The sequence below is a fragment of the Scyliorhinus canicula genome, chromosome 7, assembly GCF_902713615.1.
Source record: "Scyliorhinus canicula chromosome 7, sScyCan1.1, whole genome shotgun sequence".
Taxonomy (NCBI): domain Eukaryota; kingdom Metazoa; phylum Chordata; class Chondrichthyes; order Carcharhiniformes; family Scyliorhinidae; genus Scyliorhinus; species Scyliorhinus canicula.
In genome coordinates, this window is record NC_052152.1 from 146,800,769 (window position 1) to 146,821,513 (window position 20,745).

Consider the following 20,745-nt stretch of genomic DNA (forward strand, 5'->3'; position numbering starts at 1 on the left):
GGAGACCCTCATGGAAAGTCTTCAGATCATGCATTTCAACAGCTCCCTGAAGCTCTTCAGTTCAGCCTTGTTCTTCCACCATTGGATCTTTGTCTCTCTTTGTTTGGCTTGCAGCATTTGTTTTGCTAAATGGTATCTGGCTTTTCTTGCTCATGATTGTTTTTGCCAGACAAGTGAGGATATGTGTGTAAAAACAGACCTTTGAAGGTGCTACGAAATGTTGAAAATACTTCTTTAAAAAAAAAAAGTATTTTGGATGCTTTGCTTCAGTAATTGAGGAACAGAAGTTTATAAAACAGTTTATAAAGAAGTTTATAATACACTGGTTAGTCGTCAGGTGGATTCTTGGTGGAATTTTCCCAGGCCAGGGAAGATCGGTTTGGGACAGTGAATTGGCAAGACTATAAAAATATCGTTAGACCAGCATTCTTGTGTGTTCCTGTCTCCTTCAGACTTTCCCAGGGGTGAGTTGACAGTGAAGTTGGAAACCCCCATGGTTGAGGTGGAAAGCCAGTTGAGCAAATTGAAATGCTATTTTGCACCTTTTTCCCAATGGTGCATAGAAAGACAAATGTACAGAGGGGAATTATTGAGGTGCGAAACAGACCTGAAATAATGCATAATTAAGTAAAGTAGCAAGTAATAGACCAGCCGTAAAATGGCGAGTGCTAATGTAAGCAACTCCTTGAGGCAAATATATCAGCTGTTCAATTACTTCGTGGCTTTGGGAAGCATGATGTATGTTTATAGCACTTCCTAACTCAAGGTGAACCACTCTGTGGAAAAACTTTCCCGCGCATCTCCCTTAGCAGCATGGTAGCACAGTGGTTAGCACTGTTGCTTTACAGCGCCAGGGTCCCAGGTTCGATTCCCGGCGGGTCACTGTCTGTGCAGAGTCTGTACGTTCTCCCTGTGTCTGTGTGGGTTTCCTCCGGGTGCTCCGGCTTCATCCCACAAGTCCCCATAGACGTGCTGTTAGGTAATTTGGACATTCTGAATTCTCCCTCTGTGTACCCGATCAGGGGCTGAAATGTGGCAACTCGGGGCTTTTCACAGAAACTTCATTGCAGTGTTAATGTAAGCCTGAGACAATAAAGATTATTAATAATAACTTTCCCCCTCTCACCTTGAACCTGTGCCCGCTTGTAATTGACACTTTCACCCTTGGAAAAAGCCTCTGACTATCCACCCTGTCTATGCTTCTTATAATTTTACAGACCTCCATCATGTCTCCCCTCAGCCTCCGTCTTTCCAGTGAAAACAATCCTAGTTTATTCAACTGCTCCTCAGGGGCTGTTTAGCACAGAGCTAAATCGCTGGCTTTGAAAGCAGACCAAGCAGGCCAGCAGCACGGTTCGATTCCTGTAACAGCCTCCCTGAACAGGCGCCGGAATGTGGCGACTAGGGGCTTTTCACAGTAACTTCATTGAAGCCTACTCGTGACAATAAGCGATTTTCATTTTCATTTCATAACCAACACCCTCAAGACCAGGCAACATCTTGTTGAACCTTCTTTGCACTCTTTCCCAAAGCTTCCACGTCCTTCTGATAATGTGGTGACCAGAACTGCACGCAATACTCCAAATGTGGCCTAACCAAGGTTTTATATAGCTACAACATGATTTCCCAACTCCGGTATCAGCTGATGAAGGCAAACATGCCGCCTTAATCACCTTGGCCACCTGTGTTGCCACATTTAGGTAATTGTGGATGTGCATGTCCAGATCCCTCTGTATGTCAATGTTCGTAAGGGTTCTGCTATTTACAGTATAATTCATACCTAGATTTGATCACCAAAATGCATCACCTCGCATTTGTCTAGGTTAAATTCCAGCTGCCATTTCTGTGCTCAAGTCTCCAATCTATCTATATCCTGTTATATCCTCTGACAATCCCCGGTACTATGAGCAACTCCACCAATGTTCATGTCATCTGCAAATTTACTAATCCGACCACCCACATTTTTCTCCACATCATTTATACTACAATCAACAGAGGTACCAGCACGGATCCCTGCGGAAGACCACGAACTACAGATCACCATTCTGAGAATCTATTATGCATCTCTTGGTACTTTTTCAGATACTTAAAATCCTGTTACTAGCTGACTAATTCAATTAAAGCCCTTTTATCTGGAAGCTGCTCCTAATGGTTGTTGAGGTAAATTGGAACATGCTTGCACCTGGTTTAATAATCTCATTTTAACTGACAAACTAATGAACTGAAGGTCAATATCTATCAGTGTTGCAATATTCGTAACCATCCGCCACAAAAGCAAGCTGTGACTGGTACCACAAAATAATGTACCACTTCATTCAGTGACAGGGTTGATTAGTTTTCTTAGGAGTAAGGAGGTGCAACTGGAGATAGACTGTTCTTGATGGTTGCTGAGATTGCAAATAAACCTGATTATTTCTTCCCCAGTCCTGTGAATAATCCCAGAGCTTTCTTGTGACCTGGGTTTATGTTCCAGGCACCTAAACTATAGGGCAAGAATAATAATCTATTGAGTGTTACAGCTGTTGTTCATGAAGATTGATTTTAATCAGCACAACCTTAAAATAAATATTTTTTTAAACAAAAGGTTTCTTTTTGGAATTTTCTTTGCAAATGTATTAAGGCAATGGCGACGAGCCTTGCATTTCTCTATTATACATCAAAGCTTCTGATGTGAAGGCTGCCAAACTTGAAAGCTTTGGCTGAAGGCAGATTGAGAATAGGGATTTCTGGTTCAGTTGGCAAAAAAATGGAAAGCAGTGGCTGATAATTGAGTTTCAATGACGACCTTTTGGACTTTGAATCTATACAGAAGTTTCAGTACTCCAGGAATAGTTCCAACAAATCAACAAACTTGGTGAAGAGATTTGAAGTATGTGAGTTTCAGTGTTAGATGTTTTAATACATTGTAGTTCATATTCCAATTAATAAATAAATTATAAAATGGGTAGCTTTACGAAGACCAAATTTGAATTTGTTTTGCCCCTCCGGATATCGCAAAATCCTTCTCGGTTAGTATTGTTGCTGATTCTTTTGGTAATCAATTTGGTTGCAGCAAATTTCTACAAATGACAATGAGCTAATTTGATCAGTTCAACATGAGCATTAAATATTGTCCAAGACAGATGTCAAATTCTTTCTCACTGCTTCAAACCTGCCATGAAAATTTTTATGTCCATTTGAAGAATCAGGCAGAGCCTGAGATTGGTATCTCATTAGAGAGATTGAAGCACTGGCAGTGTAGCATTCTCTCTTTCTAGAGAAGTGTTGAATAATGCACTTGACACTCAATCCGTGTAATGAATCGGCCACAAGCCATGTAGTGCAGTGTTCTTCAAACTTTTTTCCCGGGGACCCATTTTTACCAACCGGCCAACCTTCGGGACCCAACCCGGCCGACCTGCGCGACCCATCATTTTCTCTTACTTTGTTTGCTGCTGACAAAAATGGAGGAAATGGTTTTGGGTCCCATTCGCCCTCGTATACGCTCCTCCAATGGAACCTGTTGGATGAAGGTGAAGCCTTCCGGTGACGGAAAGTATGGAGTCTCCATCTGTCCAAAGTTCTACATTTTCTTCCTGTAAAATTTTATCAAATAAACCCCCCCCCGAGCTTGTAAAAAAATAAAATGAATAAAATAAAGGAAAAAAATAAAAATTAAATTAATAAAATAAATAAATAAAATGAACAAATCCCCCCAAACTTGTAAATAAAACAAAAATGAGTAAAATAAATGGAAAAAAAATTAAATGAACAAAATAAATGAATAAAAAACCCCCGAGCTTGTAAACCAAAAAGCTGCGACTGTTTAAAAATATAGCGGCCGCACTGCGCATGCGTGCCCGGTCATCGGCACACATGCGCATAGTTTTGGCATGTGCAATGCGGCAGAATTTTGTTTACATGTTTGCAGCCATTTTGAAGGCCGCTTGCAGCCGGCGTTGGATTTGCGCGATCGGGAACGTCGCGGACACCCGCTCGCTACTCACCCGAGTTTGAAGAACGCTGATGCATTGCAAATTTTTAGAGCCATACATTGGCTGAGTTAAGTTACAGTAGTGGGTATGCTTATTTGTATCACTTGCAAGACTGCTATTTGTTGTCCACCTCTAATTGAGCAAAGAAGAATCAACCATGCTTCTGTTATACAGGAAACCGATCAGTCAAACTGTGACTATGCTTATCATGATCTGATAGTTGTCAGATCTCCAATGGCTTGGAATCTGAAGGGCTACTTGTTCAATGAAACAAGAAAAATAGTTCCCATTTGTTACCTTCTTTCTTCCTGGTCTTACTGGGTGCTTCTAAAGGGCTATACATTTAGAGCTGCAAGGCTATGGAGCTTTGCAAGCAGGGCTGGTCTTCAGAACGATTGCAGTCCGACCATTCTCAATTTTCTTGTGAATCTAGTGACAAAGAGAATGCGAACTGAAGAACTTGAGTTTTATTTTGCTATTAATTGTTGGTTTTCGCATTTGAGGTGAGCGCCCAATGATTGTTGAAATGTGCAATTCTGGCAAACCAAGGCAGTACAGTAATGCCACCGTGTGTCGGCCTTCATCTTAACAGATCTGTTGAAATTAGTGATTGAAATTATTTCGCCGCTATTGACAGAAAAGGAGAGGTTCCAGGAGGTTGACCATGAGCCAAAGGTACATTAAATGTCCCCCTGCTGTATTCAAAATGGCAGGTGACAGCATAATAAAGGCAAGAGTCAGTGCATGTTTCTATACGTGGAGAATTTATCAATTCTTTTCTCTCCCCAAGTCTCCTAATACACCAATTCTGATAAAATAGAAGTAGTTTACTCATGAAGAAATCTATTTTTTAAAGTAAATTGGAGCATACTGTCGCAAACAGAATACCTCGGTTAACAAATTGTCACCGCCTTTTGAGAGTGCATACACCAAGCTTGTTTTGTTGAATACTTGGATTGAAAAACCCTTTTGAATCTGTTCTCCTGGCTCTGGCCGTGATGGCAGTGAGTGTATCTTTATTGCTGACAGTTTAAAGTCTCATGCGTTTTCTGCCTTTCTAGATGGTAGAGGGTGCGAGTTTGGAATGTTCTTCCAAAAAGTTTTGGTGAATTTCTGCAGTCGATCATGCAGTGCATTGTGTGTCAGTAGTGGAGGAAGTAAATGTTTAAGGTGCTAAATGGTGTGCCAGCCAGGCAGGCTGTTTTTTCCTGGATGTTGAAGCTGCACTCATCCAGACAAGTATTCCATTAAAGTCCTGACTTGTGCCTTGTAGGTGGTGGGCTGAAGTGAGTTACTTGTTGCTGAATTTCCAGCCTCTGGTCTGCTCTTGTCACCACTTTATTTATGTGGCTGGTTCAGTTTGGTTTCTGGTCAATGGTAACCCCTTGATGCTGTTAGTGGGGCAAATGGGGATTGTCAAAGGAAGATGGTTAGATTCTCTCTTGTTGGAGATGGCAATTGCCTGCTCTTTGTGCGGCACACATGTAGCTTGCCACTTATCAGTCCCATTCTGAATGTTGTCCAAGTCTTGCTGCATATGGGCATGGACTGCTTCAGTATCTGAGAAGTCATGAATGGTTTTGACCATGGTGCAATCTTCAGCGGGCATCCACACTTCTGACCTTGTGATGGAAGGAAGTAATTGATGAACCAACTGAAAATGGCTGGGTCTAGGGCACTAACCCAAGGAACTCCTGCATTGTCTTGGCAGGAGTTCTATCCTTTCACTACTGAATGCATAATCCAATCCGTTGTGTTTTATAAAAATTCACTTTCAGCAAGCCAAGCAATATCTCATTTCCTGCAACAATGAACATAGAATATTACAGCGCAGTACAGGCCCTTTGGCCCACGATGTTGCACCGTCCTGTGATACCCTTCTTAAGTCCCTCTACACTATTCTCTTATCGTCCATATGCCTATCTAATGACCATTTGAATGCGTTTAGTGTTGGCAAGTCCACTACTGTTGCAGGCAGGGCATTCCACGCCCTTACTACTCTCTGAGTAAAGAACCTACCTCTGACATCTGTCCTATATCTATCTCCCCTCAATTTAAAGCTATATCCCCTCGTGCTGGACATCACCATCCGAGGAAAAAGGCTCTCGATGTCCACCCGATCTAATCCTCTGATCATCTTGTATGCCTCAATTAAGTCCCCTCTTAACCTTCTTCTCTCTAACGAAAACAGCCTCAAGTCCTTCGCCTTCATATGATCTTCCCTCCATACCAGGCAACAATCTTGTAAATCTCCTCTGTACCCTTTCCAATGCTTCCACATCCTTCCTATAATGTGGGGACCAGAACTGTACACAATACTCCAAATGCAGCCGCACCAGAGTTTTGTACAACTGCAACATGACCTCATGGCTCCGAAACTCGATTCCTCTACCAATAAAAGCTAACACACCGTATGCCTTCTTAACAACCCTCTCAACCTGGGTGGCAACTTTCAGGGATCTATGGACATGGACACCGAGATCTCTCTGCTTGTCCACACTACCAAGAATCTTACCATTAGCCAGTACTCTGCCTTCCTGTCATTCCCTCCAAAATGAATCACCTCACACTTTTCTGCATTAAACTCCATTTGCCACCTGTCAGCCCAGCTCTGCAGCTTATCTATGTCCCTCTGTAACTTGTAACATCCTTCTGCACTGTCCACAACTCCACCGACTTTAGTGTCATCTGCAAATTTACTCACCCATCCTTCTACGCCCTCCTCCAGGTCATTTTATAAAAATGACAAACAGCAACGGCCCCAAAACAGATCCTTGTGGCACACCACTAGTAACTGGACACCAGTCAGAGCATTTCCCATCAACCACCACTCTTTGTCTTCTATCAGCTAGCCAATTTCTGATCCAAACTGCTAAATCACCCTGAATCCCATGCCTCTGTACTTTCTGCAATAGTCTCCCATGGGGAACCTTATCAAACGCTTTACTGAAATCCATATACACCACATCAACTGCTTTACCCTCATCCACCTGTTTGGTCACCTTCTCGAAGAACTCAATGAGGTTTTTGAGGCACGACCTACCCTTCACAAAACCATGTTGACTATCTCTAATCAAATTATTCCTTTCCAGATGATTATACATCCTATCTCTTATAAACCTTTCCAAAACTTTCCAAGACTTTTCCCACAACAGAAGTAAGGCTCACTGGTCTATAGTTACCGGGGTTATCTCTACTCCCCTTCTTGTACAAGGGGACAACATTTGCTGTCCTCCAGTCCTCTGGCACTATTCCTGTAGACAAAGATGACTTAAAGATCAAAGCCAAAGGCTCAGCAATCTCCTCCTTAGCTTCCCAGAGAATCCTAGGATAAATCCCATTCGGCCCAGGGGACTTATCTATTTTCACACTTTCCAGAATCGCTAACATCTCCTCCTTATGAACCTCAAGCCCTTCTAGTCCAGTAGCCTGTATCTCAGTATTCTCCTCGACAACTTTGTCTTTTTCCTGTGTGAAAATGCTCGTGCTAGAAGCTTGCAAACAATTCACAAAGAGTTAATCAGATGAATTCATTAACATTTTCAAATATAATCCATGTTTTCTCAATAAAAAGCAGATTGTAGTCTTTGTGGGTTAATGGAGTTTACTTCATCCACGTGGGTCATAGCAAGATGGACTATACTGCTGACACACGAAATGTGGCAGTCTTTTATATTTGGTTGCTTGTTATGAGATCCAGATGATTGGCTGAATTGAATGGCCAGTCTTTTCAACCTGGGCATGTGGCTAAACCCCTAGAAGTGAAAGACAAAAAGCATTCCAGAAAGAATGGGGAACCCGAAGATCTAGCATGAAAGAGGAACTTAAAAGAAATAAGTAAAATTAAAGAAATAGTATGGAAACATTAATGGGAATAGGTGGTGACAAATCCCCTGGAGCTGACTAGATAGCTGCAGCAGGAATGGATGCATTGGGTTTGATCATTCTGCATTCCTTCGTTTCTAGAATAGGATTAGAAGATAGCAAACACAACCCTGCCACTTAAAAAAGGAGGATGGTAAAGGGGAAACGATAGGCCATTTACTGTTAACCTAGCATGAATAGTAGTGAAAATACTGAATCTATTATTTAGGATGTGGTAACAATGTAATTAGAAAATCATAATATAATTAACCAGAGTCAGCACTGAAAGGGAAATTGTATTTGATAACTCTTTTCTTTTGAGTTTTTTGAAAATATGATTTGTAGCATGGATGAGAGAGTCGGTGAATTTAGTGGATGCTGTGCTCGCCTGGCACCCAGCATGGGAGTTGAGTAGGCGTTGCTTTTTCACTGCGTAAAAGTTTTACTTTTGGCACAGGCTTGTTTTATTGGAACATATGATTTTGTTTTGTCTGTGACTTCACTTAACAGTTTGAAACATTGAACTTAAAGGAGTTTGCACGTCACTTTGTGCTTTATCGTAGTAAGATAATCATGGGGCCAAACTTGATGCTGGTGAACTGAGAGAAAAGAGGGTTGTCTCTGCAGAAGTGATTGATGGTAGTGTGCCTGTACTTTTGGGCCCTTCCCCACAGGAGAGGCAACAATAGCTATTACTGAGTCCGCTATCTGCGTTCTTTATAACCAGCAAACACATGTTAATTGTTCCATGCTGCAATCAGCCATTACTCTAGTTTCTGTATGATGTGACAAACTACCCACAAGTCAGTAGAATGTCTGCCAACCAGACAGTGTCTCTGTTGGCCTTGATTTCTTTTTGTAAGTAAATCATGTCTATAAGCAAAAATGTGTGTGACTTGTAATGTGTCATTCCTTCAATATTAAAGGGTTTAACAATTCACGCAGAAGCGGCTTGTTGTAATGTTATCTGTTTCTGCCTTAATTTAGTTGGAAGGACAAGTGGTAGCACTGCTAGTTCAGAACCTGGAACGATTAGATGAGACAGTCAAAGAAGAGGCTGATGGTGTTCACAACACATTAGGTGAGTTTTGCCTGAAACATATTTTCCTCTTCAAAGCCTCTTATAACTAGATACGTGACAAAGGGGCTTTATTTGTGATATTGCTGAAGTTAGATTGTTATTGTGTGCTTTACTTTATTTAAATCAAAAGGAAAGCACATCTAATAGGGACATAGAATATAATTCTAGGGAAAATGTCATTCCAGTTCTACAGCTGATGTATTCAGCAAACATGAAGCATGTAATTTCATGTGAAAAATGGCCTTGCCTTTCACCTTTAAATCTTTAAAGTACAACCAATGTTTAGAAGATTATAAGATTGCTGACTATTTCTAAAACGTTTTATTTTATGTTGCATCCTATGTTTAGTGGATCATTGACGATGTGTAAGTGTGATAGACCAGAAAGTTGTACTTTGTTTTTTACCCAACAACTCATTTTATTCCTAATTGTGTGAAATATTTAGGCTGGTTCATTAAGCATTGCCAATGTCCCTTTTTCTGGGGTGATTACAGAAATACAATGGGACTTTTCTCTTGCCATGGTCTCTCTGTTTCTCTCCCACTCTCTTCATTCTTGTTATCTAGTTCTTGCTTGTGTGTGACTCTCTGGTTCTCAAACACTTTTTTAGCGCCTCACTTTTTCTGTCCATATATTGGTTCAGCCACTTGCAGTTTTCTTGCAGCCCCCCATTTGTCATACATTGCTTTGCTAATTTGCTCAATTTTCTAAGTTGTGTATTATTAAGGCAGTTAACATGAGTTTGATATTGACAGTCTATCCTAGTGACAGCTATGATATTTAAGATGTAAGACGAGGCTGAAGCATTTGCAACTATCTCCAGCCAGAAGCGCCGAGTGGATACCCTATTGTGGCCTATTCCTAAGCTTCCCTGCATCACACATGCAAGTCTTCCGCCAGTTTGATTCCATGGGAAATCAAGAAACAGCTGAAGGGACTGAATGCTGCAAGGTTTATGGGCCCTGACAACATTCCAGCAATTGTATTGAAGACCTGTTCTCCAGCACTAACCAAACTCCTAACCAAGCTGTTCCAGTACAGCTACAACACTGGCATCTACCTGATAATGTAGATAATTGCCCAGGTGTGGCCTGTACACAAAAAGTGAGTCAAATCCAAACTAGCCAATTACTGCCCCCAACAGTCTACTTTTGATCCTCAGTAAAGTGATGACAGGTGTCTCCGTCAGTGCTATCAAGCAGCACTTACTCTGAAATAACCTCTTCTATGTTCAATTTGGGCTCTGCCAAGACCACTCAGCTCCTGACCTCATTATAGCCTGGGTTGAAACGTGCACAAAAGAGCTGAATTCCTCTCGGACCCATTGGAATATTTGGGGGGGGATCATGGACACTTTGGTGGAATTCAAGCCTGTTTTTCTAGGTAAAAGTTAAACATGGGGAAGAGTGAGGGCTTTCCGATCCAGGCGTGGGGACAGGAGAGGAGGTTGGGCGAGCTGCCGTTTAAGGTAGTGGGACCAAGTTTTAGGTATCTGGGCATCCAGGTGGCGCGGGGATGGGAGCAATTACATAAATTAAATTTGGCACGGTTGATGGAGCATATGTAGGGCGATTTTAAGAGGTGGGATGTGCTCCTGCTGTCATTGGCAGGGCGGGTGCAGTCCGTGAAGATGTTTGTACCACGAGGTTTCTTTTTATATTCCAGAACCTTCCAATTTTTATCTCAAAGGCCTTCTTTCGGAACATTGATCTCAGGGTTTATGTGGGTGGGGAAAGCCCCACGGGTGAAGAAGGTGCTGCTGAAGGGGTAGGGGGGGGCAGGCTTGCTTTGCCAAACTTAATGAATTATTACTCTGCGGCAAATATCGCCATCGTAAGGAAGTGGGTAGTGAGGGAGGTGTCGGTTTGGGAGCGTATGGAGACCACCTTGTGTAAGAGCACTAGCTTGGCGCCTCTTCCTTTCTTGCTGGCCAGGATTGAGGGTTTGGGGACCTATTTGTTGGGGGGGGGGGCAGCTTTCCAAGCTTGGAGGGACTGCCCAGCGGGAATGGGTTCCGTACTTACAGATACAAAACTATGCGAGGAAACAGGTGCCGTCCTTTCCTGACCTGCCGCCCCCGGAGTTGCAGGACAAAGTGGTGTTGAAAACGGGGGTTGGTGAGGACAGGGTGTTGGAGATTTGTAAATAATTAATGACTAGGAGGGAGCCCCAAAAGGGAAAGGTTAAGCGGAAGTGGGAGAAAGAGCTGCGGAGGGTGCTGGAGGCAGGGTTACGGGAGGAGACTCTGAGAAGGATGAATGCAACCTTTTGTGCGCTTCATTCAATCGAAAGTAGTTCACAGGGTACAAATGACGGTGGGCAGAATAAGCAGGTTTTTTGAGGGGGCGGAGGATAGGAGTGGACAGGGAGGGGGGTGGCAAACCATGTCCACATGTTTTGGGCCTTTCCGAAGCTGGAGGGATTTTGGCGGGTGTTCGCTGATGTGCTGTCTGAGGTGCTGAGGGTGAAGGTGACCCCGAGTACAAAATTGGCAATTGTTGGAGTGTCGGAACACCTGGGAGTCCAGGGGGGAGAGAGACCGACGTTTTGGCCTTTGCTTCTCTGGTAGCCCCGAGACGGTTCCTGTTAGGAAGGAAGGAGTCAAGGGAGCCGCCGAAACCAGGGGTTTTGGGTGAGCGACCTCGCGGAATTCCTTAGGCTGGAAAAAAATCAAGTTCGCCTTGATAGGGTCTGTGGAGGGGTTTGCCCGGAGATGGAAACCGTTTAACGACTTCGTCCAGGGTAAGTTAAGTCAGCAGGGGAGCTGGGGGGACTTTGGGGGTTTAAAAAAATGAGGACGCAGAGAGGCTGCAGGGCACGGAAGGTGGGCGGGGTGCGGGGGTGTTGGTTATTTTTTGAAAAAGAGCTCAATTCAAGAAGTGAGGTGAGAGTGATTGCCTTGACATCAAGGCAGCCGTTGACCGAATGTGGCATCAACGAGCCCTAGAAAAACTGAAGTCTGTGCGAATCAGAGAAAACTCGTCACTTGTTGGAATCATACTTGGCACGAGGGAATATCGTTGTGGCTGTTGGAGGTCAATCATCTCAGTCCCAGGACATCACTGCAGGAGTTCCTCAGGGTAGCGGCCTAGACCCAAATGTCTTCAGCTGTTTAATTGATGACCCCTTCACAGTAAGGTCAGAAATGGGGATGTTCACTGTGCAATGTTCAGTGCCCAGCCCCATTCATGACTCCTCAAATACTCACCAAGGTTTCTTGGAAAACATCTTTCAAGTCCCCAACCTCTACCGCCAAGATGGACAAGGGAAGCAGTTGAATGGGAATTCCACCACCTGCAAGTTCCCCTCCAAGCCACACTCTATCCTGACTTGGAATTATTTTGCCTTTCCTTCATGGTTGCTAGGTTAAAATCCTGGAACTTCCTTTCTGACTGCACTATAGGTGTACCTACACCATATCAACTGCAATGGTCAAGAAGGCAGCTAACCACCACCTTCTCGAGGGTGATTAGGCATGGGCAATAAAAGCTGGCCTAGACAGCGATGAGTACATCATATCAAAGTTAACAAAATATTTGTGATTTAGAGGAGAGCTTGGACTGAGGGAGGGAGGGTTGGGCTACTTGTGGGACTGAGGGAAATGGGTTGTAACCATGTTGTGGCATCATAACATCATAAAATCCCTACAATGCAGAAGGAAGCAATTTGGACCATCGGGTCTGCACCGATCCTCTAAAAGAGCACCCCACCCAGATCTTATCCCTGTAACTCCACCTAACCTTTGGATATTAAGGGGTAATTTAGCATGGCCAATCTGCCTAACCTGCACATCTTTGAACCAAAGCATCCGGAGGAAACCCATACAGACATGGGGAGAACATGCCCAAACTCCACACAGCTACCCAAGACCGGAATTGAACCCAGGTCTCTGGCGCTGTGAGGCAGCAGTGCTGACCACTATGCTGCCCTGACCAAGCCGAGGCTTTAAATCATGGTGGACGGTGTTGTGCAAGAAATCAACACCCTTGAACATAATATTCCCTTATGCACTGCAGGTTTTTGTTATCACAATATATCGGCATGTTAGAAAAACTGGAAGGCTGTCAGGCGTGAGCGAATGGAGAGCTAAGTTCTGGTGAGGCGTTGAGGCTGGGATTGGGCAGGATTTAAAAACTAAGATGATTGATTCTGCGAAACTGAATTGGTTTGGGAGTAGGCACCCAATGGGTAGAATCTATTATGAATCTATTATCAATAAGAAGCCTGCAACATTAGCAGAAGGGGAAATTTTCTTTTTAGATTAGTTGTGAACCACCAAAGTAATGAGAGAGGAACTGAAGGCTGGGGAACAGAGTGAAAGGCAAAGGTGAGTAGAGGGAGCATTGCTTGGAGCTATAGTACTCTACTCTTACAACTCCTATGAAAAGGTGAAAGTGAATACTCTGAACAGATTTATTTGGAAGGGAATCATGTGAGGATAGTTGAGAGGGAGAAGCGAAGACGCTAAGCAGAAGAAATTAAAAAACTTTTAATAAGGGAGTAGCGGGGATGAAATTTAGCTTCATCATAAGTGAAAATATTTTTCCAACAATCTGATCAAACATATTGCTTCTGATGGCTCATGGTAACCAGGTGGCACTGGAGCAGTCAGCAGTGCTCGACTAATTAGATCAATTCTACAATACTGAATTTGCAATTATATAAAAGTGTCATTGATCCTCCTTTTCGTAGGCTGAAGGCAAATTAAGGCTTGACTTGAACTCTGGAATTCCCTACCAAACCTTCTCTGGCTCTTTATTCCTTATTCTTCCTTCAATGGGGTCTTCTGCCCGAATATTTCCATAGTTGGCACTGTGCCAAATTTTGTTTCATAGCACCCCTACGAAGCCCAGGGGGTATTTTACTTTGTTAAAGGTGCAGCATAAATGATTTTGGAACGGCATAAGTTGTAAAAATACTTAACAGATGGTCTGACCACCCTATAATTCAGTTCCTAATTCTGGCAATGCTGCAACTTTAAAATCCTCCATCGCATTAATGATTTTTCAGTTCTCAGGCCAATAATTTACAAGCTCAGTACTGACCAAGTAATGATTGGAAATCGTGGACCCTGTGCAGCAGATAATTTGTAAGCTTTTTGACCATGACTGCTCCATTGAGTTGGTGCTCAAGAAGCCTGAGCAAATTCACTGCCAGTGAAAGTGCAAACCAATCAGGAGGAACTAGTCAATCTGTGGATTTAATTGGTTTTTCTAAATCCTATTACATTCAATCGGAAATGTGCTACCCAGTACGTTGACTTGTTTTATGTTGCCTTGGCTTATATCTGGAAAGAAGCAAAGCAATGTGGTTGTCAAGCCCAGTTAATCTTTTAGGATGGAAGGCCTAGTTGTATTATAAAATGAACCCACCAGTGGGAATACTAATGGGGATACTACCTGGGGACGCTAATTGCCTGTGACACCAGTTCGGCTGTTAGCACACTTCTATTACTTTTTAAATTTATTTCACTCTCGATACTTTACATCAAAATGCTTCACCTTCTTTGGCCTCATTTCAGTGAAGTGCTGAGAAACCTACCCTGACTTGCAGCATTTGTAATGAAAGCATGTCAGGCTCAAAGAAGCAACCAGCCTATTTGAAATGAAATGTTACAAATTGCAGAAATGAAATGCTTTCTAAAAGCATTTTTAAACATGTATATTATTTATCATTAGCTGATCTTTTGTGCTTTGTTTACATGTGATTGTTACATGGGTCCTTCCTGTTGATTCTCTTATTTCCCCTTCCTTTGTTTTTGCCGTTATCATTTTTGATGCATGGATGCCTAATGGACATGTATCTTTAAGTCAAGCAGCAGAGAGAATGAGGAATTCAAGAAGTTGCAACATAGTACACTCCGCTGCAACATATTACACTCCGCTGCAACATAGTACACTCCGCTGCAACATAGTACACTCCGCTAGGTTTGGAGTGCAGAATCCAGAGTCTATGGCACCCGGGAGATGGGGTGAGAATCTGTTCGATTGGTTGTCTGTTGGCCCGTAAATTGACAAGAAGGCCAATGATTGGATCAAAGATCGGCTCCCCTCTCTCTCTCTCTCTCTCTCCAGTTGTATTTGCTACATTTTTCATTATAGTCCTTGTTATTAATAAAAAGTAATTATGTTTAAATTTGCAGACCTGATGACGGTAAGGGCCAAAGACTTTGGGTATTTTTCTAAGAATTATTTGTCATTCAATACTATTGCGACTCTGGGTCAAGGGGGGCTGGAATTGACCGTGCCCCAGCCTAGGGTGTCATAACATCTGTCTGTGATTTCTTCATTTTCCTGCTCTCCCTTCTCTTCTCTTTCTCTATTATTTTATTCCCTTTGACATATCATTTTGCTTATTTCTCTGCCCTAAACCATTTCTTCATGCTGGGTAGTGTAGCATAACATAATGGATAACAGTGGGTAAGGGAACTACCATCAGCTGCACGATACATTTGGAATGAGGGTCACAGGGAAAATTTGGCTCTCTTCCAGTTGCAGCCTGTTTGGCGAAATGTCTTTGTGCCCTGATGTCTCTTCAGTACTGTGGCTTGCCATAGTCAAGCAACTTCAGGTCATTTTGGGTAAAACAAAGGTTTGTTAAGAAGCCATTTTTATGCATCACTTGGAAAATGCTGTCAGGAATATGCCGCTGAGTTAAGCAGATTTTGATAGCTGTAAGAGAGCCAGCTGCTGTAAGAAACAGCAGAGAATACTCAGTTCTCAACAGGACATTGAATGCTGGGTGAGCCAATATTGTTTCGATTATTCAAGTACCTGCTCCAATAGAGATGAAGGGAGATTTGAAAAGGAATTGGAAATTCTTCCAGTCTCAACGGCAGAACTATGAAATTGCCACAGAATTGAACAGGAAACCTGAATAAGTAACCGTAGCCACTCTTAACAGGGAAAGTGTGCTATAAGCTGTATTGCACCTTAGACCTCACTGAGTAGCGTAAAAGCCAATCTAGTGAAATTTTGAAGACCTTGACAATCCACTTTGAATCCTTGACGTATGTTATTTATAAACGCTATGTCTTCAACGCCAGAGTTCAGAAAGGGGGGGCGGAGAATATTGATCAGTATGTGACTGTATTGAAATGTCAAGCTGAATCTTGGGATTTTCAACAACTGAAAGATGGTCTCATTAGAGATAGGATTATCATAGGTCCTCTTCTGAGAGCAAATCTGCTGAGAGAAGAGAGAACCAACTAAAGAGTATTAATGGGAGAACTGAGGAGGCTGAGCACTATGCTGAGGGGCAGTTCAGGCCTTCCAAGCACAAGGCAATGAAGAAATATTTTCAAAAGGACCAGAAGAAGGATCAAGGCCTGAGTACTGGATGTAAATGTCACAGAGGACACCCCACGAGAGAAAAGGAAGCACGTTCAGCATGGGGAAAGCAGTGCTCCAATTGCAAGATGCTGAATCACTTTGCACAGAGTATTTTGCAAGAAAGAAGAGAACAAAACACTTAAAGATGGTTGCTCGAGAGCTGTTGGACAATGATTCTGACAAATTACCCTGCACCTTAGAACAGGTTGACACCATTGGGTGTCGATGTTAAAAATGGTTTGTGACTTTTGGAATGACGACTGCAGAAGAGAGCATCACATTCATGAGAAGTATAGACTCCAATGCAACATCATGAGCTTCACAGACCTGTGTAAAGTTGCCCAAGATGACTGTAAAATGAAGCCATCAAAAGTGAAATGATGATCACTCCAAGAAGGCAAACTAAGCTGAGACCCAGTGCAGTGGGAAGAAAGAAGGTTTATTGTTACAGAGTGTATACACTGAGCAAAATCCCTTCATCTCAGCTATCACAGACCATGATCAGAATTGAACAAGACTTTACGAAAGAGCTCATCAGATGAACCCAAAGCCAAACAAGAAAAAACTGCAAATGAAGGTGACTAAAGGCAAGTACATAGGTCATGTACTGACAGTAAAAGGACTTTGCCCTGATGTTGGTGGTGCATGTTCGAGCAGTGATGAAGTAACCGACAGCTAGTGACAACCCTAGTGCTGAAGTACTGTGTATGATGCTAATCACAAAGTCACTCTGCAGTGTGATGCAAGTGAAACAGAACTTGGAGCAAACTTCATATAAAGACATCCAGTTGCGTCCTCATCTAAAGTGTTAACCCAAACTGAATGACGCGATGCATAGATTACAAAAGAGTGCCTGGCTATTGTCTTTGCTTGTAAGCATTTTAATCAATACCCGTTTGAGAGAGAGAATCAATCGGTGGTAGAGTCGGATTACAAACCATTTCAAAGCAGCTTCTCAAACAGCCTGTCTATTCTGAAGCGTTGTAAAGGATGTTATTTTGTTTGCAGAAACATTTGAAAATGGTGTGCCAGCAAGGGAAGCTGATGTGCATCATTGGCATGCTGTCGAGAGCCCTAATCCCTTTGAATACAGTAGATGATACTAGAACAGAGTGTGAAATCTTCCGATTCACTGAACAGCAACAGCACAACATGGTCTGGAAGTCATCAACCCTGCAGAGAATTTGCATCTGATAGACAAGCATCTTGCTCAGATCACACAAACGATGCAATGGGATGAAACTCCCCAAGTGCTACTGGAAGTAGCGATGCAAGGTTGGCCTGAAACAGTCAAGGACCCACCTGTTCCTATTACAGAGCATTGTGTATACCAGGAAAAAGTGATCACCCAGGATGGCACTTCTACAAATGAGCTGGAATCATCATCCCTAAAGAGATGAGAAAATAGATGCTGAAGAAAATTGTCAAGGAATTAAGTTCCTAAGGATGACAACAGCCAGTGTAATGCTTGTAATGGTCACCAAGCTAAACAAGTAAACAGGCGGCAGGTAGCACAGTGGTTAGCACTATTGCTTCACAGCCCCAGGGTCGCAGATCTGATTCCCAGCTTGGGTCACTGTCTGTGCAAAGTTCTCCCCGTGTCTGCGTGGGTTTCCTCCGGGTGCTCTGGTTTCCTCCCACAGTCCAAAGATGTGCAAGTTAGGTGGATTGGCCATGATAAATTGCCTTAGTGTCCAAAAAGGTTAGGTGGCGTCACTGGGCTATGGGGCTAGGGTGGAGATGTGGACTTAGGTGAGGTGCTCATTCCAAGGATCGGTGCAGACTCGATAGGCCGAATGGCCTCCTTCTGCACTGTAAATTCTATGATCCTTGAAGTTAAAGAGCCACTCATGACATCCCAGATAGACCATGGATGAAGAATGGAATCGATCTCTTTGGAACTGACTATCACGTTACCATTAACTACTATTCAGACTACTGGAAGTGACACAAGCTGATGTCATTGGCTGTCAGTGAGATTGTAGAATGCCTGAAAGCACACTTCAGTTGCTATGACATTCCTGACATTGTGATGAGTGACAATGGCCTTCAGTTCACAATTCACAAATTCAGAAACTTGACGAATGATAAGGAAACTGAGAAAAACACATCTCCACAATCGTACCTCAATCGTATATGGTGAAAGTGAATACTGTTGATACTGCAGATACATACATGCAACTGGAGAAGCTGTGCCTTCACAGCAGGCAGCTGAGGAGGAAGAATTTGATTTTGCCAATTGAAAAAAGAATGAAACGACCATTAATCCCAGAGATTAACTGCTCTCCAATGAATGGAACAGATCAGCAGCAACACTCACTATGGCATTGGCATTCCTCAAAGAAGCAATGTCATTCCAGGAGCCAGCGGATATCAGGCGAGCAAGCGACAAAAACCTCACGTGTACCATTAGAAGGTCTGGACACTTTAAAGATTATGTGTGCAATGTGTTTAGAGACAGACTGTGGAAGTAACTGTTTTCTATTCACGTGTGATGGCCTTCTGTAGAGACTTTGCATGTCGGTAACTTGCAGCTGCAGGGGATAGTATATGCAATGTGCTTTTTCTTTTTATAAAATGGGGGATATTTGTAGAACACCTTTGTGTACTGTTACTTGTGCACTGTGGCTTTCCATAGTCATCTTTGGTAAAACAAAAACTTCAGACAGAAGCCATTTTACACAATGTATCGGAAATGCCCAACCCCTCCATCCTTCACACTTTCCATGTATCTTCCTACTACACCCTCATTGCAGGCTGTCTTCCACTTTGAATCAATCACTCTCTCACCCTTGCTCCATGGTCACTCATCTCATCCTAAAATATCTATTTGCTCTCCTCCTTGCTGCTCTCCCTTATCGGGCTCTGAGAAAAACATTAATCCAAGTCCAGGCTTTTGGAAGAGGTTGAAGCCTTCAAGTAAATGATTTGATCAAGTAATTAAAGGACAATTGAATGGATAAGTTTAACCATGGGACTGCAAAATATGTAATATTTGATTTTTTTTTTCACTTGCTTAAACCTTTATTTTAAAGATGATGATGATTAATAAAAAAATAAAACAAGAAACATTAGAATGCTATTTGGTGGATTTGTGAATCTAGTAAGCAGATTTTAGGATTCATGGGAACAGTACACTTTAAGCATTAAGGTAGCAGCAATTGTGTGTTAACTTTGTGACACTTAATATTTAAAATATCTGTCACCCATGGCAGCTATGGATAGTTGTGACAAACACTAGGAGGCATTTAAGAATGGTCTTTTTTCTATTCAATGACTTTTTCAGACAGCCAAACTGAGATTCAGGAATCAAGGGAGAGTGTATGAAGTACCAGTGCATTGTGTAGTGCAGTGAGTTGTACGTTGTATACAAATATATCATGCATCTTAGTTTTTTCATTCATATTGTTAGTGAAGTTTGCATGGTTTAATAATTATGAGACTGTTTCATGGGAGTTTGCTTATTGTGTGATGGATGTTAGAAATGTTTATATTTATTGCATTAATGTTATTAAAAAATGGAGTAAGATGCATACAGCCAGTGTGTCTGCTAAAGCTGTGCTTAAGGAGTTGTAAAAGTGAGGTAATCCTTGATTTTGCAGAGGCAGTGTTCTGCTGATAGATTTGAGAAGCTTTTACTTGTTTACAGATTGGTGGTTAATGGAATATTGTCCTGGAGGTCACTAGGGTGTAGATAATAACAGATGGGAAATAACATATTCATCAGAACCCCGTAATTGTTCTATCCTTCTGGTTGCTTTATCTGGTTGCTTTAAATACAACTTGAGGACTTCTCAATTCAGTGGACGGATAACACGGTGTCCTCGGGCAAGGCGAAGGGTGGAGGGGTTTGCCTCCTTGTCAACTCCCCCTTGAAAATGAAAATCGCTTATTGTCACGAGTAGGCTTCAAATGAAGTTACTGTGAAAAGCCCCTAGTCGCCACATTCCGGCGCCTGTTCGTGGAGGCTGTTACGGGAATCGAACCTTGCTGTTGGTCTGCTTTCAAAGCCAGCAATTTAGCCCAGTGTGCTAAACAGCCCCTGTGTGGCGGCCCTGGCAAACTACTGCTCCCCGCACCTGGAATACCTGACTGTGAAGTACTGCCCATACTACCTTCCACAGGAGTTCATTTCTGCCATCATCGCAGCGGTCTTCATCCCACCCCAGGAGAAAGTGAAGAGGGCGCTTGATGAATTATACACCGCTATAAACAACCTTGAAACGGAATACTCTGAGGCCTTCTTCATCATGGCCGGGGACTTCAGCCAGGCCAACCTCAAGATTGTATTTCCTAAAACTCCACCAACACATCTCCTGTCCCACCAGGGGCCCTAACATCCTTGACCACTGCTACACAAACATCAAGGCGCCTACCGCTGCATCCCCTGACCACATTTCGGAAAATCGGACCACAAGATGATACTCCTTCTCCCGGCATACAAGTAAAAACTTAAGTGAGAGGATCAAATTAAGATGTTCGTGCAATGCTGGTC

The 20,745-nt window shown here is 42.7% G+C and overlaps 1 protein-coding gene across 1 annotated transcript in view; it reads left to right on the forward strand.

Moving 5' to 3' along the window:
- ctnnbl1 (catenin, beta like 1) overlaps positions 1-20,745 on the forward strand; it is a 220,712-nt gene that overhangs the window by 82,913 nt on the left and 117,054 nt on the right. Inside the window, exon 6 of the mRNA XM_038803075.1 lies at positions 8,826-8,919. Coding sequence (XP_038659003.1) covers positions 8,826-8,919 — 94 coding nt within the window. The remainder of the gene's footprint in view (positions 1-8,825; positions 8,920-20,745) is intronic.